Source organism: Chaetodon trifascialis, chromosome 8 (assembly GCF_039877785.1).
Source record: "Chaetodon trifascialis isolate fChaTrf1 chromosome 8, fChaTrf1.hap1, whole genome shotgun sequence".
In the NCBI taxonomy this organism is placed as follows: domain Eukaryota; kingdom Metazoa; phylum Chordata; class Actinopteri; order Chaetodontiformes; family Chaetodontidae; genus Chaetodon; species Chaetodon trifascialis.
This window is the reverse complement of record NC_092063.1, coordinates 8,785,100-8,809,082: the sequence shown is the minus strand read 5'-3', so window position 1 is coordinate 8,809,082 and position 23,983 is coordinate 8,785,100. Positions and strand designations below refer to the sequence as shown.

The following is a 23,983-nucleotide window of genomic DNA, read 5'->3' as shown; positions in this document are numbered from 1 at the left end:
GCAAATGTCATAGCAGGCTTTTGTTCTTGCAGAGTAGGAAAGTGCACAGTGTGTCCTCCTTCCAGTTACAAAAAAATGATTTCACATTTGAAAGCAGAGAGCAGAGAAGCTGCTGCAGCTGAGAGGTTCTTGGTAATGTCCACCATGAAGGCCAAATCACACTGATACTTGCTATCGCTGAGTTTACACATCAGGTTTCCCTTCATCTCCATGAATTATTCCAGACAAACTGACTCTTTGGAATAGTTTTACATAGTCTGATGCTAGCAGCTCCTCAGCAGCAACAAGGCTTTCCTTTGCAATTATTCTCCTGAATGTGGGTTCAGCTTCTTGGCTATTAGCTTATTTAACATAAAGCTTGCCTGCATAACACTGTCTCTGTCAGAATGTGGTCCTGTGAGAGCTGCTTGTTGGTCACTCAAACTCCACCGAAGAGCAGTTAGCTTTACCAAGTTCGTTTGCTCACTTGATCCAGTTCAGCTTGTTTGTAGCCGTAATGGCGCTCAAGATTAGCCTCTTTCATCAGTGCCAGCGCGTCCCCACAAAGTAGGCCCACTGGCTTGCCTTTTACGACCAAAAACAAAGAACTGTTTGTCCATTTCTCTTGGAAAGTGCGACATTCTCTATCAACTGTTCTTTTCCGGACAGTCGCCATGATGCACGTCATGATGAACCGTAATCGCTACGTAAGTGTTGCATTCAGGGACCCCACGGAAGCATATTTTATCTATTACTTTGTGTGTGTGTGTTTTTTTTGTTTTTGTTTTTCTTTTTAAATGGTCTCGCAGGTCGCATATTTTGAGCCTTTCCAGGATGCCCCTTACAAAGAAAATCATGATACTATCACCTGTTGCCAATTAACCTATTTACCTGTGGCATGAAATTCAGAATGAGCAGAGATTTAAAAAAACAAACAAAAAACACTGAAATTGATGAGGTAAAACATTAACTATATTGTCTTTGTATTGTTTACATTTGAGTATATGTCAAAAAGGATTAGCGAATTATCACATTCTGTTTTATTTATGTTTTACACAGCGTCCCAACCTTTTTTGGAATCAGGGTTGTATAAATCATTACTGACTAATCATTACTTACCATAGTACTGCCCATATACTGTAAATGTACAGTGCCAGTTACAGACAGGACCTGTCTAATTAATGGCTCTCACGCCCGTCATCCCCAGGCAGCGCACTCCTCTTTCATGCGCTGCAGCTACCCATTGCCTCTGCCTTATCGTGGGTGTCTTTTCAGACCTAATCACAGGTTTTGCCCTGCAGGTATGTGGCCAGCCGGGTTCAGTCATGCTGGAAAACCTATCACTCAACAGCTTTTATTATCACAAATACGAGGTGTTGCTAGGCAAGTCTCTTCATGTGCTGCACTGCTGCTGCGAAAGTTGAAGATTTTACTTTTAGCCTGTTGTAATATTCTCAAGTCATTTCAGCCCCTGAAGCTGGAACTAAACCTGTTTTAGTGCAGTATTTAAGTCATTAAATCCCACAGAGTGACAGTTATTGGACCATGAACTGCTGCACAGATCAACATAACATTTCCCCCACCCATTTTTTTTCCTGACTTCGAAAGCTTGGCTTCAGTCCATGAAGTAATTTCTTCAGGGAAGGGAATTCACCACATCATCTTTCTGTCATGTAGTGAAGAACATATGAATAAATCTCCCAGACAAGGTAGTAACAATAAGAAACCAATGGAGCATTCAGGGAGCTCTCACGAAGCATAAATCTGACATAACACATAGTGCTTCCAGCAACTTTACGCATAAATTTGGAAACGTTCATATTTTGAGTAATCTAATCCTCACTGCCTGATTTCTGCCACGAGCGATAACAGATGCGCCTACCAATTCTGATTCACCTTATGAACACCTGAACCTCGTTTTGCCTGAAATCATGAATATTCCTCACTGCTTCTTTAAGACTTGAATGAATTGAATATAGTGATACATTAACATAAACTTTGATGTAAATACTTTTTAAATTGTATCATGAAAATGGTCAATGTAGAGCAGACACATTACATGAGTTTCCCTCTCTAAATGGCAAGATGAGTGTGAAGATACTCATGCATGATAGAAGACAGTCTTCTTTTTTGAAACAATGCATTTATGAGTTTACAGGATCTTGCGCTTTTGCTAATAAATGTTAAAATCATACTCAACAACTAAAAATATGTTTAAACAAGGTTAGCACACATCTATTGCATAACACTGTTAAATTTGATCACTCCCCAAGTTGCAGCGAAGAGCGGTCGGAAGTCTTGTATCTGTGGTAGAGAACATGCTGTGTCATCTTCCTCTTCCTTTAAGCGCTGCATGAGTGACTGGTTGTGGGTGTGTCTGCACTGTGGTATTGACAGATCTGGCCCTGTCACTTGTCTTTGTGTCAAAAAGCCTGTGGGAGACAGGAAGCCAGGCATTAAGCGTAGACAGAAAGCGGACATCTGACCACACCTAGCGCCTTGGGGCTGGACAGCACAGAGCCACTACTCTCATGTCTTTGACTTCTCAGAGCAATCTAAGGGCCTGACTTAACCACTTTTGTTTTATGTAAGCCTGCTATCGAAGTCTGAACAAAGACAAACAAAACATATTCAAGTAAAAATATACAATATATTTGTTGTATAAACTTGTACAGAATGTCTTGGACATTTACCTTTACATATACTATACATAAGGGTCAAAACAGGGTGACATTCGCATCCTTCATGATTTTGAGAAAATGTCCCCCATAACAACCACATTTTATGTACATCTTTACAAACATACCAAACAAAACAGCCCTTGGATGCACTTTAAGAGGCCATGACGAGATACAGATGCCTTGTATAAAAATCCCTGAAAATGTCTCTCTGTGAGGTAAGAACACATTTTGTCAAACTTGTTTCCACTCACTCCCTCTCATACATCGAACTCACTCGCTTGTTCTGAGACGAGACTGGCAATAGAGAACAGCTAATTATACATCATGTTTCCCTTAACATTATTGTGCCACAGAAGGAGTAGCTGCAGACTGAAGACTGTCTTAGTAAAAAATAAGGTGACCATCCATTCTTTTATACACTGATTCCTTGCACATCTGTTCCTTTCAATCGTGGTAAAAGCCAGTCCTGTACACTATACCCCAACCTGGTAACTGACAGACAGTTCAATTACATGTTAAGGTATGGTCAAGGCCTCAACAAAAACAACAGGCAAGATGACCTAGAGGTTACAAAACAAGGTCCTTGGTAGAGCACAATCACATGCAAATAATGCAGTTATACGCAACAGAATGTACAGGAGTGTTTCTGAATAATATGTTTTAACTTTGATATTTCACCAAAGGGGCCACTTGATCTTAACACCATGGTGCTCACCATTGTGGAAGGTATTAGGAGTGAAAGCGTGAGAAAAAAATACTTTCTGTGGTAACTCCATTCTGCTGCAAGAGAGCTGCCAACAGTCATCGGAAGAGAAACTGGACAATAAATCAAGGCCGGATCATTGTAGTAGCTTATTTCCCTCAGCTAGAGTACCATCAATACATCTCAGATTGGTCCCACCCAGAAAACATTCTGCTTGGCCAAAGACTCCTTATAGACCAACAAGGCAATAATCATAACCGATAAAAAGTAATACACAAACATCCACTTTACAGCTGGTGAATAACAGATAACAGTCTAACAACAATCGTAGATTTAATAGAAAAGTTATGAAATGTCCTGCTGTTATGGCTGTAGATGACCCTTGATTAATGCCATGTATGGTGGGTAGCAAAATTCACCCTTGTGTTAGGTATTAAGGCATTGAGACTGGATTTAACAGAGTCTGCATACACGCTCTGTTCCTTTAAAAGATCAATGTAGTTCCTTTTGGTGCAGAAATACTGTAACTGACTTACTGCTTGAGTCAGCTAGTCAGGCATCTGGCAAGCTCAAAAAACCTCAAAGACACTGCAGGAACCAACCAAAAGGCTGCTCAATCAATCCTCATGTTGACTCCAGTGTGTCCAGCTGGAAGACGTTGTGATTGGTCGGTGTGGTGAAGAAGAGCTGCTCCTTGCTGGTGGAACGGTTGTCACAGGGACTGTGCAGCCCCAGCGTCCTCTCAAAGTCCAGGAGCTGACCCATGAAGTTGAAGTTGGGGGAAATGTTGGACTTCTTCCTCTTGACAAAGTCGTAAGCGTCGTTCAGGGAGAGGTTGAGTCTCTGCATCAGGTAGGCCACGGTGACCGTGACTGAGCGACTGATGCCAGCCAGGCAGTGGACCAGGATGCCACACTGCTTCGACCGAGCTTCATCTGTGAGAGGAAGGGAAAACTGTGGTCAGCAGAAAGTTACGAGGACTATTCAAGCACAGCAAACATTGCAGTCTTCAGATTACCTGAAATAATATTTTCATTGGTTAATACTTTTCCGTGCTACAATTTCTGGGGGCTTTTATGGTAATTAATGTTATTCTGGCTCTTAGTTACAAGTAACCCCCTTGATGGCACAATAAGCTGCTGCTGTTGAATGAGAGGCTCAATTCTTGTTCAAACATTTCAGCTGACCTAGAAAACAGTTTACTTAACATCCCATTAGCTACAGACATCAGCAAACAACTGCCAACTAAACAACACGACAACTAACTTGTGACCCTGCAATCAAACACAGCCCCAGAGAGTGGAAACAACATTTCCTTCCTCATTCTACCTCAAACCCCATTGAAAACTAGTTCATGATACACAGCCTCACAACCACCAAACAAACAAGTCAGAAGCTGTGGTTTCAGGTGCTGCTGTGGTGACAGACTACAAATCAAAAGCGAAATTGAAACAGTACGCTGTGTGCCACCAAAAACAGGAAAATATATGTTTATTTTCAAGATGAATGTGCTGTTACTGTGTATCAAATTGAGCGATACCATTGTAAAACAGCTGATAACAGCCTACAAACGTGGGCAGGAAGGGAGCGCCCATTACATATCGCAGTATAAACCACAATTTGCTTATGAAAATAACACACAAACACCCACCTGTCCCACAAACACCTTCACACACTAATTTACTTAACTAATACTTTGGTTTGTGTCTCATATACTAAAAGATGCCCAGTCCGCACAGGGTTACTATACTTCTTGAGGCAAAACAAACAACTAATCACACACTGTACACACACTAACAACACATTCATTTTCTGAGAAGTGTGACTGCGGGTTTTAAGTTTGGACTTACTCACCTATAAATGATATGGCCTCCGGGAAGAACTGGGACAGGTTCTGACTCCAGTGGTCCGAAATGGGAATCTGTTTGTACCTGAAGTGGCCGTCATGCTCAAACATGTTGGGGAGATTGGGTGTGACGTTCAGGATGTACTTGATGTTGTACTGGCCCAGCACATCGAGGTTAGTGGAGTCTTTGGCGCAGCCCAGGTAAAGGTAGGGTAGGATCTGGACGGGGAAGGCAGGCTGGTTGCTGGGGATGGGGCTCTCCTCAGACTCCGTGGCACTGCTCGGCTCTCGGTCGGATTCCCCGTCGGAGCAATCTGAGCTGATCCGGAGATTTCCAAAACCAAGGACAGACAGCGGAGGAGAGGAGCTGGGACAGGAGCTGTCCAGGAGGGTCTCACAGTGCTCTGGGTACTCTGTGTGGAACTTTACAAATCCACCTGGACAAGAGCCAAAACACAAATGAACAAAGTCACATCAATAAGGGTGGGTTGCTTCTAAATAAAAGCGACATCTCGCATAAACTGTTTATTTTAATCATACTTTAAACGGCAGAAAGGCTGTTGGGAATTGAAGCAGAGCTGGAAAGAGGTAGTCCGAGTCCCCCCCCCCCCCTAAAAAAAAAAGACCATTCATGAAATGCATGCCTGTTCCTGCTAGAGCAAAACATGGCGCAGCCATTTTGGAATTTTAATTGAGAATCTCAGTGACACACAACACACAAACTTCTACACAGCACGCAGACCGCGAACCCACAACACGGCGCGAACTTAAGCGCACAAGTAACGTTAACGTCGGGAACATTACAGCACAACGACAGTCGACACGAACGTTACAAGCCTCCCTCTTGAAATTCAAAAGACGGTGTTTGAAAGTTTAAAACCTCGCCTGCTTCATTTGGCAGCGACTCTTCCAGAAAGTCACGTTAGCTCTTCGTTAAATTAGTTTCTATAGATGCTACGTTTGCTAACGTTGCGCCAAAACTAGCTTAAATATTCGAACACTTTAGCTATCGAACTGTAACGTTAAAGCGGGGTCGTTTAACAGACGTTAACTCCAAAGCAGACACACAACAACAAGCTAACGTTACCTATACTTTAAATTACTGTTTAATTGCATTGTTCCGTGTATTAATTCGACGGCGAAACTACTTACCCTCCAGGTAAAACGCTTTGCAGCCGTCTTCCCATAGTTTCTGAAGAAGTAAACCCAAAACCGACGCCGGAGCTCCACAGTCCTGCCAGTCCACCGTGCACTCATCGTACAGGACGACCGTGTCCGTCTTGCACCGTCGTATGAACTTCTCTTTATCCTCGTGGTTGGGGATGATAGTCCGGATGGGTATGTTGCCCTTTTTGAACCTCCGGAGCATCAGCCCCGGTATGGCCAGGTTGATGGCGGTCTCTATGTGGGATGATTCATAGAGCTCATGTGAGCGGCAGTCCAGCAGGAGCAGAGAAGTGCCCCCGGACTCTAACTCGAGTTGCAGCCATTCCACGCTTTTACTCGGCGTCACATTAGACATATCGGACTCAATATCATACTACATGCAAGCGCGAACACTTACTACATGGTCCACCGAGCGGCGATCAACTACATTTCAGCCGAGAAGAAGACGCGTTAAATGCTGCCTCGCAAGTGCATGGCGCTTCTGTGTTCGAGCGAAGATTTCCCCTTTTTCTTCCTCTCTGTTTCCATCAGTCAGTGAGTCCCGAGCTGGCCCACGGCTAATGGAGATCTCTTTACACGACACACAAGTTTAAATGTGAGTGGGTTTTTTTTTTGAGCTAGTGATCTCTTCATCAACTTCTACTCCACGTCGTACCAGGGTCCTCCATGCACATTCTCGTCTTACCATTCCGATGCATGGGAGGGTTTTTTTTTTTTTAGTTGACAGTAGAGCAACTCAAGAGGGAGGAGTTTATTCCTTAGGATTTAAAGTCATAGCAGGGAAATCACAAAGTTTGGTAGCAGCAGGTTTCAATGGAATCATTTTTACAGTTTTGTCAGGCACTGCAATGATTTGTTTTAAGGCGACTGTTAACAATCACTGAATATGATCCACACATTGTCTCTTGGTTCTGTTCTAGCCTAGCAAATAACCTCTTAATGACATTTTCCCCTGAGGAGACCTCAAGGTGTGTCTGACTCAGTGTCACAATAATCTTGCAGAATATTTCCATCTCTGCAAACTTGCATGCTTGTTTTTTGTGGCCCTACATTCTTGATAAATGTGACAAATGAGGTGGGATTTCATTATACGGCCCTGACCCATGATGCAGCAGTTTGCAGGAGTGCTCTCATGACCCCCTTTTCAAAACAGAATATTTTAGCTGGCACCAGATGCTATACATAGTTGTATATCCACAGTAGAGCATGTAACTTCACATAATACTACTTATAACAACCACTAGTTTATTATGCAGGATTACAAGTTCAGTATTTACAGTGAAATCACAACCTCCATGTAGAACACAAAGTAACAAATGGGCTGAATCCATCAACAAGCTCCACTGTCCTTTGCACATTCTGGAAAGCAGCAGAACATTTCACTACGGAAGTATGTCATTATCTTTCATCATGATTGTATTCACTATCAGATTGGACGCACCCCTGAAACGACTCTCTTCCTCAATTTTTATTTTATTTCTGAGGTGAAGTGTATCTTCCCAAGCTATATGACACGGTCACCACAATAGGAAATTCACAGGCATGTTGCCGTGCATGAGTGTCTTAGAGTGCAACCACCAACATTCCCATGGTGCACTACTGGCGTGTATGATAATGCAAGCGAATGGTGAATGTGTAGGAATAAGAGAGAGAGGGAGGAGAGAGAGATGCATGCTGTGGGAATCCAGCCATAGCTCATCTGTCTGTGCACGTGAGTGGGGGGGGCACAGATGTGCAGAGCATCGGGATTAACACAGAATGAGGAAAAGAGCTAAACCTGCACACACACACACAAATGCTCTCAACCATAGACTGATAAGACACGCAACAGGCAGCATATCATCACCACACTACACCACACCACCCACCATTTCAGCACCTGCTTCCAACAGCCAACCACCATATAATAGCAGGAGTTTGAAAACCAACACACACAGACACACACACACTGCTTGTGGCCCCTCATGCCCACATGATTGCTGTTCCAGTTGAACTCTCCCCCAGGAAGGACAGGGGTGCTGGACCCGCTCTGAAATAAGGAAGTGAGCCGCCTCCACAGCCTGCATCTACTAAAGACAGTGATGGATGAGAGAAATAATGTGTGACAATGAGGTCAATGTATAGCATTTGCTGCAAGCAACAGTGGACTTCCTGGTTTCACTGCTTATGAAGCAAGAGATAGTTTAGGGTGGAGGGCGACCTTGTTTATAACCAATGACCCTCTGTATAATCAATGTGTCTCAAATTTCTCAATCAAAATCCACTAAATTAACAAGACATAGCTAGATTATTAAATTAAAATACCAGAAAATACATATATCTAAGATGCACGTTCTGAGCGGGCTGGACTTGCATGATGGTGGTGGTCACCTGACTGCTCCACTTCCACCAACACTTTGGTTACATAATGCGCTCCAAACGTGAGCTGATGGTAATTCTCTCAGAGGAAAGAGGAAACTTAGGTTTGACTTTAGTCTTTGGTTGACAGAATGCCCATTTTTTCATGTCAAATGCTGCTTTGAGGGCTGTCACGCATGTACCCGACGGGCACGCAAACACACCCCTGTCACGTGCAGATGTACAGTGGGATGCATTCAGAGATGAGACAGATGGGAGGAGAGCTTCCTCTCCATTGATGTTTTCTCTGCATGTGGGAGTAAAGGCCTTTTTATTGCACTAGTCTTATCTAAACATGATGAAGATCTGTGACAGGATAGAAAATGTATAAAGCCAATGAAAATGTTAACTCTACCTTGTATGAAAACTGAAATAGCTAGGCTGCGACATTAAGGGCAGATAAGCCTGACAATTCATCTAAAATGCTCTATAATTTCTGATTCTGCATGCCACACTGACACATGCTGTGAGGTACATTGAAGTATATTCTGCTGTATTTTATTACAACCAATATGATCTCCCATGTTATCTAGATGGGAAACACAATATCCTGTTCTCCACTGATACCATCTAGTGGCTCATCATGAAAGCTGCTGCACCAGCTATGAGTCATCTGCAAAGGAGGGAGGTGTCTGACATCACAGCCTCACAGCTGCAAAGAGGAGATCCACTGTGCCTCCACGTGGCGAAACCAAGAATGCCATGAAGTGCTTTTCATGAATGAATGACCAGATGACTGCAGATCAGGCCTTAAGCTTATTATACACGAACACCACTACTTGATACATCTTCGCCTTATTGTTACATAAACCTGCAGGTTTTCCAATAGAAAAACATTATAAAAAGAGCTATTGTGGAATTTATGTAGTCATATACGATAAAACGTATCTATTACATTTATTTTTATAGTAAAGTAAATATATATCCTACATCACCCAAGACCTACACCACATGCTTCTCCATCACCAGGTAATGGTCTATTGAGGGACATATCTACAGAAAGATGTCACATACCATAACATGCCATAACTGATATGAGATTTTTTTTTTTTTTTTTTTTGGTCAGGAATCTAATGAAATGGTTTAACATACAGTGCATTTATGTGCAGCAAATATCCCAGGTGTCATGTTGTGTGTTAAAGGATTAAAAGCCTATGAGCACAAAAGACACGGCTGCACCATAAAAGTGATTTGCGATAGCTGACTGTGTGCTCACTGTATAAACTGGCTTGGAGCGAGTGGGTGATATTTCATCCCATCTGCTATCTCATTCACTTCATACTTGAAGATTATTTGAGCATGAAATTGTCGGATAGATTACACAGATTAGATCTCCATGTAACACATTTTATGTACATTTGCAGCAAATCTGTTAGACAGCCCACCCGGTAACATTGTCTTTGTATTGCTATGAAAAAAGGAGAAAAGAGAACACAAACTTTATATACTGCCTCTGCTGCTCTTCACTACAAGCTCAGAACTCTTCTCCACCACAGCTCTTTAACACCCAGTTGGAGAAAATGTTAATTCAGCCTTTAGCTGCTTTATTTGCACTGAAATCTGGTTTAATAGAAAAAAAAAACTCAGCCTAATGTTGTGCATTTGTTTTCTAAAAGAGGTATCTTACACAACTCACTGATGTAAATTATGTAAGCGACAATCATCAGTACAAATGTATCTATTTACAAATGTTTAGCCTCTGATATAATCTAACTGCTGACTGATGAGCTGACCGATTCATGAACACAGCCACAGGCGATAAATGGCTGTTATCACATGTAGCTGTATTCATAACTTTCATGTGGCAAATAATGTTTAATTTTTGCTCACAATGCACCAAGAACAAGTGTTGGTTCAGTGATTCATATATTTATGAAGTTGCGTTGTTCTTTAAAACCACATTTTCACACATATGTAAAAATCCAGCCATGTGTAAGTCACAATTAACACATTTAAAAGTGAGCACACAAGAGTAAATGAACAGCACACATTTACAGCTGACACAGGCATAAACACAGTCACTTACATTCAACATTAAATGCAATAAATAGCTTGTATACTCTGAGTTTGGGCTCGCTGGGATCTAGTTTTATGTGATATCAGGCTGCTGATGTGACGTGACTGAGGCCTGTGAAGTAGGACTTCTCCCTCTCGCTCATCAGCTCGAAGTGAAGAGGCTGCTGGCAAAAGTCACACTCTGCTGAGGAGTGCGGCCTCAGCTCCAAACCCGCCTCCCTCCACGTCTTCACCAGCCTGTCTGTGGAGAGAACGAACAGCTGAGGAACAAACAGCTTTGACATTAATCATGAATAGTAGATATATCTAAAAACGTAAACAGTGTCAGAGTAATCCAAACAGTGCTGCGGTTTGAAATAAATGACTTGTCTCACTATCCCAAATCAGCTTCTGGACTTCAGAGTTCAGCTCACTGATCAAAACATTTTCCTTTCATCATCTTTCCAAATGACGAGGTTAATTCTTGAGTATAAAAATGGAATTTTGTGATTTCTTCCTTTACTTTATACTGCTCAACCCAACAAGAAACTTTTAGGAGGGTCCCAAAAATGGATTGTGTAAATTTGTGATTTATGAGACAAGACATAATCTACAGTCTGCATACCAACGAAGTAGACCATCATTTGAGGGGTGTGGTGTGGTGTGGGGGCGATGCGCAGCAGCTCCTCTCCTCTAGCCACAGTGGGGTAGTTGATTGCCTGGACGTAGATGTTGTAACGAGACATCATGGTGTCACAGATCTCAGTGTTCTTCTCTGCGTCTGCCACCTGCCAAACAGAAACATCAAGCGTCCCAATCACATTTTAAAGTGAAAGATTCATTTAGACCTTAAGAAAACACTGATGCATTCAGCTGCAGTAAAACTGGCATCAAATGAGTAAATGTATGGCGGCAGGGTTGCCTGGTGGTTCGAGAGACTGCCCTGTCAGTGAATCCCTGCTTCAGCACCAGTTAAATGGATAAATTGTAAACTTTCTTACCCGGACAGGAATAATGTGGCTCGGGCAGTGAACCACAGGGAGGCCCGAGTCCATCAGCATCTGTCGGAGCAGCTTGACGCTCCTCTGATGTTTCCTCCTGAGCACCCGGCCTTCCTCGCTTTTCAGGACCTTGATGGACTCCTTCGCCCCTGCCAGCAGCATGGGGGGCAGGGACGTGGTGAAGATGAAGCCCGCGGCGTAGGAGCGAACCGTGTCCACCAGGGCGCCGGTGCTGGCGATGTAGCCGCCCACGCAGCCAAATGCCTTGCCTGGAAACGAAACCCATAACAAGTCAGGGAGGCACATATGTAACTAGTGAGGGTGTTATGAGAAGTTTCCCCTCATTAGCAGGAGTTCTACTTACCGAGGGTACCAGAGATGATGTCCATCTTGTGCATGACTCTGTCTCTGTCCCCGATGCCTCCTCCTCTGGGCCCGTACAGGCCCACAGCATGAACCTCGTCCACAAAGGTAATGGCACCAAACTTATGGGCAATATCACACATCTCTTCCAGTGGGCACACAGCCCCTGCGGAGAGCACAGTGTTCATTACGCTGTTTTTGTTATAAAAATAAGCAAACTTCTGTTCATACCAAATGCCACATCATACTTAATATTACTTATTTAAATATTTGTGGTTTCATATGCATTTTTCATATAACACTGAATGCATTAAATCCTGTTCCTCCTGTTAATCCTTATTTTCCAAATATCAATTCACTAAAAATGTATAAATTAGAAAGCAATAAAAGAAAGGGAATTTAAAGAAAATCTTTAAATTCCCTGCTGAACAAAGCTGACACTGTCTGGGAGGGCTGTGTACTCACCATCCATTGAGTGCACCGTTTCAAAGGCAACAATCTTTGGAGTGGAAGGGTCTGACTTCTCCAGCAGCTCTTGAAGGTGGCTGACGTCATTGTGACGGAAGATAAACTTCTTCACTCCGCTGTTTCTTATGCCCTGGATCATTGAGGCGTGGTTGCCAGCATCAGAGTAGATTTCACAACCTAGAGGAGGGAACAAAAGGAGGAAATGCTCACTCTTCAGCTCCCTACTAAGGATTCAAGTCTGAATCAAGAAAAAAGCGACCAATTTTGAATCAAAGCAAAGCTTCATTTAATGTACCTGGCAGCATTTTTGCCAAAGTAAACAATGTGGAGTCATTGGCTACAAAGCAGGAAGTGAACAGCAGTGCAGCATCCTTGCCGTGCAGGTCAGCTAGCTCATATTCAAGTTCCACATGGAACTTGCTTGTTCCTGAAATGTTTCGTGTGCCTCCTGCACCAGCTCCGTGCTTCCGTAAAGCCTCCCTTGAAGAAGAAATAAAGAGCTAAAATCTCATATTTCACAAGAGCTAACACTGAAATAATCACCGTCCTCATATGATTTCTGTTTGATGACACTAATCGGGGTTTTGGCTGAGCTCTGATCAGTGAGCCTACTCACATGACAGCCTGGGTGACTTTGGGGTGACGGCTCATGCCGAGATAGTCGTTGCTGCACCACACAGACACGTCTCTCTTTAGGTGAAAAGACTGCGAGAAGTCGTCCGCCATGGGGAAGGAGAGGGCACGCCGGTTCACCGTCTTAAAAACCCTGTACGTGTGATCCGTCTTCTTGCTTTCAATCTTCTCTTCAAAAAACGTGTCATACTGGAAGGTGACAGCTGATGAAGGGAAAAAAATGGGTTAAAAAGACAAGTAATTTTTGAGAATTATTATTCATCAAGAAGAATTTGACTTTCTTACCATTAGGCGGCAGATTATCCTTCAGCCGGTGAGACACTTTGGAAGATATGGGTTTAAAAAGGTTGTCTGCCTCGAAAAGATCCACAACCGATAAATCCACATCTGTTTTCCCTGCTCGAGAAACACACACATTGTTAATGATCTCTAAATTGATGCAGTTATACACTTTAAATGTCACTAGTGTGTGTATGCCCCAAACAGTGACCTTTCACAACTGACATAACTGACTTACTGCATGGGTATCCAGTTACAGGTGTGGCTGTGCCTTACCTGTGTGGACAGAGTGCACCTCCTTGACATCCTCTTGCAGCTCCATGCTGGCCTCTCTGACTACCCTGTTGTTTTTCTGCACCATCTCTGCAGCCAGGAAAGGGCATTTAGAGCCTACAGCCTGGCCAGCAGGTGGTGTGACGTGGCCTGGGGGCAACCTGACTTCACGCTTTTGACCTACAGCACAGGAGGAAATGTCTAAATTATCATCAGTGTGCAAAATAGAAAATAAATTATGATTGCATTTAACTGTTAATCATATATGATATGATGCATTATAATCTACTGACCACTTGTTGGAGTGCCTTTGGATGCAGAAGCTGAAGAGGACAGAGTTCTGGAGGCCAGGTCCATCATCACGGGGCACTTTTGAGCATATCTCACCAGCGAGGACTTCCCAGCCAGCTGCAGGCAAACGCTGGGCACAACAGTGAGGAAGGGGCAGCGGCGGATCACTGCATCCATTTGAGATACTCTTGACCTAAATGAAGAGGAGGAAAAAGAGGGAGATTTTGAAATGTGTCAAGGAAAGCAGAATCCTTTAAATACAGTGTACTCCATTAAGGTACAGATATAAGACTGCACCCTGCTCTTTGCTACTCTAGACTAACATTATTAAATGATAAAGCGAGGTAGCATGAACAGAGTGCTGAAAGAATACTGCTTTATCTACCTTTCTCTCAGTTCTCCTGATGCCATACAGTCACTTTCATTTACCTGAACACATCCCAGTCCACCTTCATGTAACAGATGAAAAACGCCTTCCGAAACATGACTGACTGCACACTAATCTATGACCAGTGAGACCAGAGACGATGTTATGTTAACAGCCCAAGAGACTACTTTCATTCAGTGCTCTGCAGTCAGCTGTCCTTGACAAGCGGAAAGGGAAGGCCTCTCAAGGACCTGTCTCACTACTCCAACTGTAGTCTTATCCAACACAGAGGAGGAGAGCCATCAGGAGGCTCCTCAGATGAAACTGATACGTAAAGTGCAAGAGACTGAACCTCCAACACCACAGAAGGTATATTACATAGCAGATGTCATTTTGTATTGGGAAAAAAAAGACCTTTACCACGGCTTATATTTTATCTAATAACCCGTGAAAAGGACACGTTTCATTAATTGTTACTACAGAAAGCAATCTGTTCAATTAAATCATGCTAATTAAAGGTGAAAGCTGGCATAGAAAGAGCATTCATTTAACAGGAGCTACATAACTTCTGAAGACCTTTAGTAAAGACTGACAGCCTACAGCAACATCCTCACGCTACAGATTAAGAAGTTAACCCTAGAAGTTTGTTTTTTTCAAACAGGTTTTGATCAGTTAAAGGTCATCACTCCGAAATTTATTTATAAGTATTTCTAAATTAGTCGCTCATCTTCTACCAGCTGAACATCAGACTGAACCACGTGATCTTTCTGCTATTTTCCCTCTTCAGCTCTTCCATGAACTCACCTGGTTTATTCTCTTATTAAAACGGTGCTCAGTCTCGCGCTTCTCGGCACTTTTCAGAGGAACCTACAGCCGCTGAAATTACATCACTTCGGTCACGGCGGTGACGTAGCAGTAGTATGTTGCGCAAGCATATGACCACGCCCACCGGGGGGGGGGGATCCAAAGATCGTCTATTCCAAACAGGAAGCACTCCACGTCCATTAGTATGAACACAAACTACTTCTAAGTTCTTTAAGAGTAAAATAACGAGATCTTGGTCTGATTTTAAATTAGATTTCCGTCCTCTCTCATTAGCGCACAAGATATTATTTGTTAATTGTCGCGCGACTTCGGCTCTGGGGTAAATATTTGCTTTTTACTCCAATGCATTTATTTCACAGCTGGTTATGAGCCACTTCTGACAGTATGAACTGGAAAAAAGTCGGAGTCTGGAAAAAATGTGTTGCTATAGATTTAACCAGCCAAAAGCACATAAAAATAGTTCCGTTTTGACCAACTAACGGCATCAAAATGTGTCTGTTACGACAGTTTCCTCACATATGACACTGTGGGGTCTGTGAAATTACCCCATTCTCCTATTTAAGGAACACTGTCGCCACCTGCTGGAGAACAGAGTATATGACGAACAGCACCATCAGCCTGTACATGTTCAGTAAAGACTGAGCAGCCTCACAGACACTCCAAATCCAAACCACTAAACCATCATCCTCATCTGCCTTTTTGGAGTCTTTGAACTAGCACACATAGTGATGTTCAGAGGTCGTAAAGCATGCAGGACAATGCTGTAAACAATCGTAAAATAATCAACTCCATGAATGAAACTGATCAGCACTGTGTGTTTGGCGACCTTGCAGCAGCGGGTCCAAACATTTAGGGAATATAAACATGGCCAGCAAGAATATACAGACCAAGAGCATGCTCTGACTTGTCAGTGGGATTAAACACTTTTAATGGTAGGAGAAATTTCTGAAATTTAAAAAAAAAAAAAAAATCAAACAAACAGTCACTAATAAATATGAAACATTATGAACCAACTTAACTTCACATTTAAATTTACAAGGTCAGTTTCTCAGAGCACCTTATATTTTGCAACCAGCTTTGGCAGTTCACTTGTTACTCCACTAAGTGGCAGCATTGCGCTCATACCCAGCCTCCATAACGCAGCTTATTGGGCAGGTAGATGCCGGTGAGGAAATCAGGAGCAATGGCTGCAAGGGACTGTATTTCAGCCTTGACCTTACTCTGCTGCATCAGCTCCATCTGCAAGGAAAACATCTAATCTTAAGGAGCATGCAAGAGGAAGTCGTGCAAACAAGGATAAATCATCAGGTGTTTATCTTTTTTTTTCCTATACTATCAGTAACAGCGAGACATGAGTCCTCTCACACACATTCCTACGCCCTGTGTCACATGAGCAAAATCTTTAAACTGTAAACCTCTGAGGAAGAGCACCTTTTCAGAACACTTCACTCATAGGAGCTGAGTGTGGTGGCATTTACTATTAAACAAATGACACGGTAAAGGCTGAAACTCACATTCATCCGGTAGAATCAAATGTTTCTGCTTTAGGAGAACAAAGTCACATGAATCTCACATAAGGTGAGAATCTGATCAAACTTAGCGAACCAAAATCTAAAAAGGAGAGCAAGCCAATAAAATTCATGGAGATAAAATTAGCCATGAATTATTTATGACTTGGTGACTTGAAGTGTTACATTTCAGGTAATTTCCCTCATTCTTGCACTGTCTCTAGCTCATACTTCCTCCGCTCTGCCTTAAAGCACCCTCCTCTTTCTCTTCTCTCACCTCTTTCTGCCAGTCCGGCTGGCCGGTCATGTACGGCCTTCTGAGGAGGCTGCCCAGTTTGCTTTCATCTCTCTTGGTGAGGGGGATCAGGGCATCCTCTGGAACCCGCAACCTGAAGAAATATTGATTTTACTACACATAACTTAGTTAATTTCTTGGGAATGACAGCAGCCAGTTCTGCTGATGGATGTCTTCCCTCCAGTGTGTTTCCTCCCATTCTCAACAGACTAACATTGAGGAGCGACTGTGTGTACATTTAGGAGAAAAAACTGTACAGACTACAATTAAATGTATGTCAAAAAGCCCTTTTGGCCTAAATTTGTTCATGGGGATATATACTTAAAGCTCAATACTCTCTCAGACGCAGTCCCTTGGAGGAAAAAAAAAAAAGTGAGGGCGACAGCAACAGAAACCAAAACAAACAATCTAAATGTCCCCAGAATATAATCCCAATTAGAGGCAGGAGGAGGAAGTAGGAAGTAGCGAATGTTGAGTCCAAACCTCTGGAGGTCAGAGGGGAGGAGGCCCAGCCACATAACACTGGGGACGGTCAGGCTGTGGGCCTCAAACGACATGGCCTGTGGAAAAACCAGCGCGCACACAAACATACACACACGCCCAGTCACACAGAGTGCATCTCAAATAAACACACAGATAATCAACGCTGGAAGTACCATAACGCGGCTATGCCCGACACATGTTCACAATGAAGTTAATGAACACAAGGATGATTACGCAAGATCAACAAAGGCATCTGCCGCACACTCAATCACTCAACATTTTCACTCCATAAAACGTCAGTTTAAATATCCTGAGATGGATGATTGGCCCAACTTTTTTTTTACTTCCTCAAAGAGGGGCATAATTACACATTGCTAACAGAGAGACACTGAACAGGCCACACTGGATAATATACAGTACAGGAATAACTGGCATGGCGAGACTCACCACTGATCCGTACTTGTAGATACACATGATCTCAATCCCTGGGAAAATCAGGAGAGACAGAGACACGCTGCAATCACTGGCATACCAGAGCAATTACCCTCCGAGATGTGTAACGGAGCTTAGAACAAAGTAAAGCATTACACATGTGTCTCGCCATGCAATGGGAAAAGGGTTAGAGGTATGGAGGGACGGAAACTGAAGCATCCCGCCTGGACGAGATCACGCCAGCGGAAATAACAGCCAGACTAGGCAGCATGACGTACCGGACAGGTGCTAACATCTGCTGGCTCAGTGGGACGTACGTGTGTGTGTGTGTGTGTGTGTGTGTGTGTGTGAGCAGGGATGAGGAGAGAGTCAAGTGCTGTTAAACGAGTGGAAATGTGTGAGAGGTAAAACTGCTTTTCAGACTGATGACGTGTACCGTGAGGGTCAGCGTCCACCAGAGCGAAGATGGGGATGTGCAGCGTGTCCCAGAGCTTTCTCACCATCAACCTGCTGTTCACATCTGGCACGCCTTTGCCCTGATTCACACAAACACACCTGTTACGTATACAGAGCGGTGTTCTGCCCTTTCTGAGAGGAGACAATATTCACATGAATATCAGCTTGCATCATATCCAGATTGCATAAAGATATGATTCAACCTGATTACATTTACACCTGATACTAAATATGTCTCCATTGACCACACTGAAAGCCAATTGCTCTGTCCCGCTTTGTTGACATTGCAGCCAGGATGTGTGTACTTTCATGTGGTCAGGCACTATCAGATTATAAACTTGCAAGGCATAAAGAGGTACTATGATTCGAAGTTTTTAAAAAACGCCCCCAAGAAAGAGGAAACGCACTGTGACAATGATGCAAGGCGAGAGCTTTGTGCAGAAGTCGTCATCTAGTAGTCTCTGAAACGTTGCATCCTTCTCAACTATCAGGACAAATTTTGCAGATGATACAATATCTGCACATGATCAAAGAAAACACACATCCTGCAACCTTACAGCGTCCTGTTCACACAGAAATGCATATAACGTCAACTTATCACAAAGGATACTTCTAATCCCAGCAATGTTTGATGAAACTGCAACAGCCTAAAACAAAACAGTCATAAAAAAATCAGTTGAGATACTAAAAAGATGTCCACCACTCAAATGCATTCCTTTCTGTTAGAAGCTTTGTAGTGCTATTGTCGATTTGGCAGGAAACACAAGGTCCCCCGTGGGCCTTGTGACACCTCATGGTGTTGCAGAGCAACGCTGGCATATTGTTTGTATAATCACACACCAGCTGCACATTTCAGAGTGACATGGTACAAATTTGTGCCAACTGCAGATGGTGGAAAGTTGGTGTCAGTAATGTGCCATAAATGGTGACAATGTGGTTATAAAAGGAGGAGAAGGAGCCCTCAAGCTGCGACAATGTAGTTTTCAAACACTGACAAAAGGCTCTGACAATGTTTAGGAAGGGAGGACTATTCAACATGATACAGGCCATGTTACAGTGACAGGAAAATATAATTAATCTAATATTAGAGTGCATGTAAAATGTAGTGAGTGTTGCATTGGGTTGAGGCTGTTGATGGAGCTTACAGCAGAGCTGGAATGGCAGTCAATCCTCGTGCCGTCCTCCTCCATATAACACAGATCACCTGAGATTAATCCCTTGGACGTGGCCAACTGGTGGCGTAGAAGTAACACACACACAAACACTGAAGTCAATGCATGCTCATACTAACACACAGACATGTGCACTTACTGCCAGCGCCTCTTTGAATTCTACAATAATTAAATATCTGTTTGATCAGAATATCTTTTTTTCCCCCCACACAGGTGTTTCCTCCAGCATGAAGCGGAACAAACTGCTTCAGATATGGTACTAAACTAACAGACTTCATGTGCGGGACTGTAACTCGCAATAACAGAACATGTCCAAAGGAACTGTGCAGCACACGTCCAGTGTCTGAGGCGTGCATTTCCTGCTGTGCAATCACACAACATGTGCACTGTCGCTCACATTAAAATGGATGCTTACAACGTGCAAAGATCTGCGAGGAACCTTGAGCATGCAGGAGATATCATCCACCACATTATCAACGGTTTTTTGGGAACCAAACAGCTGTGTATTGTTATAATAGATGTCTCTGTGGAAACAAAATACAAACCCTTGTGAGACGACATTCAGCAATAATCAAGCAAAACACAAAAAAAAATCTTTGCAGAACTTGAATTTTATCCAGCTTTAATGATCACTTGATTGATAAGAAATAACCTTTTTGTAGAGTATGAGTTGCTCTGCACAAGTCTGTAGATGACCGAGAGAATCTTGAGAATTTGCGCTTTAAACAGAGAAACAAAATAAAAATCATTATCATCTTGTGAACATTAAATATTATGAGTGTTTTATCACTTCTTTAAAAGGACTGGAGGGGAGGAAAACATATTCTGTTCTTAATTAAGATATCCATGTGGTAAACTGATCCCTAAAAGCCTCTTTCAACATATTCTGTCTCTGCCAATTTATCACCTAAAACTGAGTCTGACTTTTACTGCCATTTGTGCAGTTTATGCATATGTTCACAATGAATACAAATGAAAACCACATGAAGTACAATACATCTGCGGAGGTTTTTTGACCAAAAGGAATGTCGGTTGTCAAGAAGGGAAAAACAAAAGGAGAAAATTAGAGAAAGAAGAACAGAGGTGTGGGCATCCTCTCACCAAATTTAGTGACAGACGAAGCGCAGTCGCTCCTGACGGTGATGACAGAGCTTCCTGAACTCATGTGAAGCCCGATGGCACTGTTAAAACTAAAGTGGGAGGTAATGAAAGAAAAAGGAGGCCATCAAAGAAATCTGCAGATTGTGTGTGCTACATGTTTTTTTTTTTTTTTTAAGCTTTGAGTCTCAGCTCCCCCACCTGTAAACCATCTAAAATTCCCCACACCCTGAGGGCTACCTGTGAGAAGGCCTCCCACGTACCTCACTGTCCCGAAAACCTTCGGCGTTCAGTCTGTGGGATTCTCACATTTGAGAGGGCTGAGCCAGAGTGCACTCTAAGCTGCGGCAAGGTTTGATCCAGACAAGACCAGACAGTCTGCTTTGCTCTGAGCATAAGGTCTCCGCCGTCAAGTCACATTAAAGCCTTTTGTAAATTTGTGTGTGTTTATTTGTGTTTGTGTGTGTGTGTGTGTGTGTGTGTGTGTGTGTGTGCGTGTGTGTGTGTCTGTGTGTAGGCCAGGGCTTTTCAATTCCTCATATGTTACTCTGTCATCTTTATGCAGCAGGAAGTTATTTTAACTTCAATCTCTGAGCCAAAGTTGAAAGTTCCATTTTTTTTCCTACCACCTGGTTGCCCGTGCAGTCTGCTTGTACAAATTCAGTCAGAGCTGAAGTGTGTACTTCCTCCTTAAAGGAAATCAAACAGCAATCTGATCATCTTGTGTGGCCTGACCTCCCACAAAAAAAACCTATGTAGGTAAATGTTGATTTATTTCTTTACACAACATGACCGCTTGTGTTTATCTTTTAAAGGTCAGGCAGCTTACACGGATCCCACACAGTCGGTGTGTGAAATAACTGCAGTGTTCAGGGTGGGGAGGAAAACTTTTCATACTACAGTGTGTTTAACTCAAGTTACCTGACGTTGGCCCAGCTGGATCTGTTGGGCAGCGCGAGGACGGGGGCCTCATCTTTGGACAGGCTGGTCACTATTCCGAGGATTACGTTTTCAATGCGGGTCAAAATTTCCCTGCTGGAAATGAGGAAGGCCAGCGGGGACAGAAACATATGAAAAGCATGAATAATGCAGCAGTCAGCCAAGTTACAAAGCAACCCCAACAAAAACAGACAGTACTTTAGGCTGTGAACGCAGATAGTGGTTGTGAAAATGGTGCACATTTTCTGGAAAATGTGAGAAACTGTTTATGGATAAAACAATCAGACAAGGGATGTTTAATTTTGACTAATGCAATATAACATAATGGTGTAATATTCTAAGAGATATGACAGGGATAGCCACTGTTCCACTGTATATACAGCCTGCAAAAAACTTTGATGGTGGGCAAATTCATCTTGCCTCAGCAGTGGTGCGTTTGCTTTGGTCTGTATACAAAACAACTGTGGAGTTAAGTGTCAAGATTTATTGCTGATCGTATCTACCATTAATTTACCTCACTTTGAAAACAATATGTTGTTTTGGATACACTGAATATGTGGGGAATTCTCGCTCTCAGTGTTCCCTGATTAATCTAATTGTTATTTTGACCAAATTTCATGCTCATAAATCAAAATGTATGAGCTAGATGTAAACACATTAAGATGGATGTTAAAGGAAGAAAACAATATCAAATGTCTTTGTAAGGTCAACGTGACTTGGCATTGATTCTGTGAGTTTCTGAGACTCTTGCTGGAGGGATGAACACTCACATCCTGTGGCCTGAGCAAGAGCTGCTCTTATGTTTTTCCTGACATATCGCACTCACCGCCATCAAACACACACTGTTGACCACAATTTCTGACCCAACTGACTGATGTCTTACCCACAGATCTAAATGCAGATGTCACTTTGGTCATTGCTCCGACTGAAACACGAGCCAGTTGAGCCGTTTTTGTGAATGAAGCTCCTGCCAAACATGCCCCAACAATGAGCCCTCTTTCAAAAGTCACTTTGAAGCCATTTACACCTGGCATTAACATGCGTCTTGGGTGATCCAATCACAAGAGAACAGCACTAAATACAAGTATAAACAACCACCAAGGCCCATTGTGAGCCAATCACTCAAACCACTTGCTGAGGTGGTCTGGGACACATGTGACCACATATCTTGTGTAGTATAAATGTTAATGAGTCCAGCAGTTTTATACATGTCACAGTGCATGATTGGATGGATGTCCATTGCTTAATTTGTACCAAGCAGTGCACCTGTGTGGAAGCATCTGCATTCATTGTATTTCTCCACCGGGCCTATTAGTGTGTACAAGCACTAAACACACGTTACTTGTAGACTGCTCAGTGTAACGTTACATTACGTTATTAGACTTTTTCCAATAATGTTTATGAGAGAAAGTGATTATGTCTCATAGCAATCAAATTAATCAACTGTACACAAGTTGTTAGACATAGACCTAAATTAATATTTCATTATAAAGAGCACAATCAGACAATGCTATTAGCATGATAATGCTAGCATAACGCCCATGTCGTCATGGCTAACGCTGGCTTGTGCAGGACACACAGCTAGCTAACATTAACTAATATGTAAATCCTAGCTACAGTGCAATTAATACCTATACCTAGCTGCATTCTAGGGCAAGTGACCTGCCTATTGCATTGACCTGTCATTGAGCTTCTGGAGAGCCCTATAGCACCCGTTACACTACGCTGGACACCATAACGACGTACTAGCTAACGCTGCTAACCACAGCTAAACATCACGTACCCTGGCGGCCGGTCGGAGCACCTGATCGTGAACTTACTGGCTGATTTCTTCCTCAACACGCTGGCAGTCTGCCATGACTTCGACACTGTGCAGCAGTTGAACTCGGAGCTTGTCAATTTCAGAAAACTGGTCTTCTACACGGGCTCCCATCGCGTATTATTGCATTACCTGGACTGTATGCAAAGAAATTACATACACGATTTTCCCGCGTCAGAATTTAGATGAAGTCTCGCGTGTTTTGTGCAGCTGACAGAATTCGCAGCAGGAAGCGTTCCCCTTTGCTGTAATGTTCTGGATCATAGATATCCAAAAACATAGAAACCGAACAATGATTTCTGCACTTCAACCATATGGCGCATTCAATATTTCTGAGAGGGATCCAAGTGGAAAAATCAATATGACAGTCTAGTTTGTGCCTCTCATATATGAAGACGTGAAAGTAATTAAGTATATTTAATTTTTAATTTTAATTGAGTACTGCACTACAATTTGAGGTATTTGTATTTTACTTGAGAAACTACGTTTTTACTAGCCTACTTAATTCCTGCT

The 23,983-nt window shown here is 42.8% G+C and overlaps 3 protein-coding genes across 4 annotated transcripts; all 3 read right to left on the bottom strand.

The window, feature by feature from the left end:
- Window positions 1-2,611: 2,611 nt before the first annotated feature.
- LOC139335683 (dual specificity protein phosphatase 7-like) lies at window positions 2,612-7,074 on the bottom strand. The gene is made up of 3 exons (XM_070969414.1): window positions 6,362-7,074; window positions 5,218-5,646; window positions 2,612-4,298 (listed from the first exon to the last, which is right to left on the bottom strand). Exons 1-3 carry the CDS (start codon window positions 6,729-6,731, stop codon window positions 3,988-3,990), a joined length of 1,110 nt encoding a protein of 369 aa, XP_070825515.1. The 5' UTR covers window positions 6,732-7,074; the 3' UTR covers window positions 2,612-3,987.
- A 3,472-nt stretch (window positions 7,075-10,546) lies between these two features.
- On the bottom strand, window positions 10,547-16,462 carry LOC139334854 (5-aminolevulinate synthase, non-specific, mitochondrial-like). Of its 2 annotated transcripts, none has more exons than XM_070968078.1 (11): window positions 16,394-16,462; window positions 14,079-14,269; window positions 13,789-13,965; window positions 13,519-13,629; window positions 13,217-13,436; window positions 12,896-13,080; window positions 12,598-12,777; window positions 12,134-12,298; window positions 11,770-12,038; window positions 11,394-11,556; window positions 10,547-11,030 (listed from the first exon to the last, which is right to left on the bottom strand). In XM_070968078.1, exons 1-11 carry the CDS (start codon window positions 16,402-16,404, stop codon window positions 10,873-10,875), a joined length of 1,830 nt encoding a protein of 609 aa, XP_070824179.1. In that variant the 5' UTR covers window positions 16,405-16,462; the 3' UTR covers window positions 10,547-10,872. The 2 variants fall into 2 exon arrangements, with proteins under 2 accessions (XP_070824179.1, XP_070824180.1); XM_070968079.1 differs by lacking the exon at window positions 16,394-16,462 and adding an exon at window positions 15,248-15,365.
- Window positions 16,463-16,996: 534 nt separating this feature from the next.
- spo11 (SPO11 initiator of meiotic double stranded breaks) lies at window positions 16,997-23,584 on the bottom strand. Its single transcript, XM_070968514.1, has 12 exons — window positions 23,472-23,584; window positions 21,634-21,747; window positions 20,716-20,804; window positions 20,267-20,333; window positions 20,030-20,138; window positions 19,588-19,674; window positions 19,053-19,089; window positions 18,850-18,959; window positions 18,423-18,522; window positions 18,002-18,039; window positions 17,477-17,631; window positions 16,997-17,165 (listed from the first exon to the last, which is right to left on the bottom strand). Exons 1-12 carry the CDS (start codon window positions 23,582-23,584, stop codon window positions 16,997-16,999), a joined length of 1,188 nt encoding a protein of 395 aa, XP_070824615.1.
- Window positions 23,585-23,983: the final 399 nt, after the last annotated feature.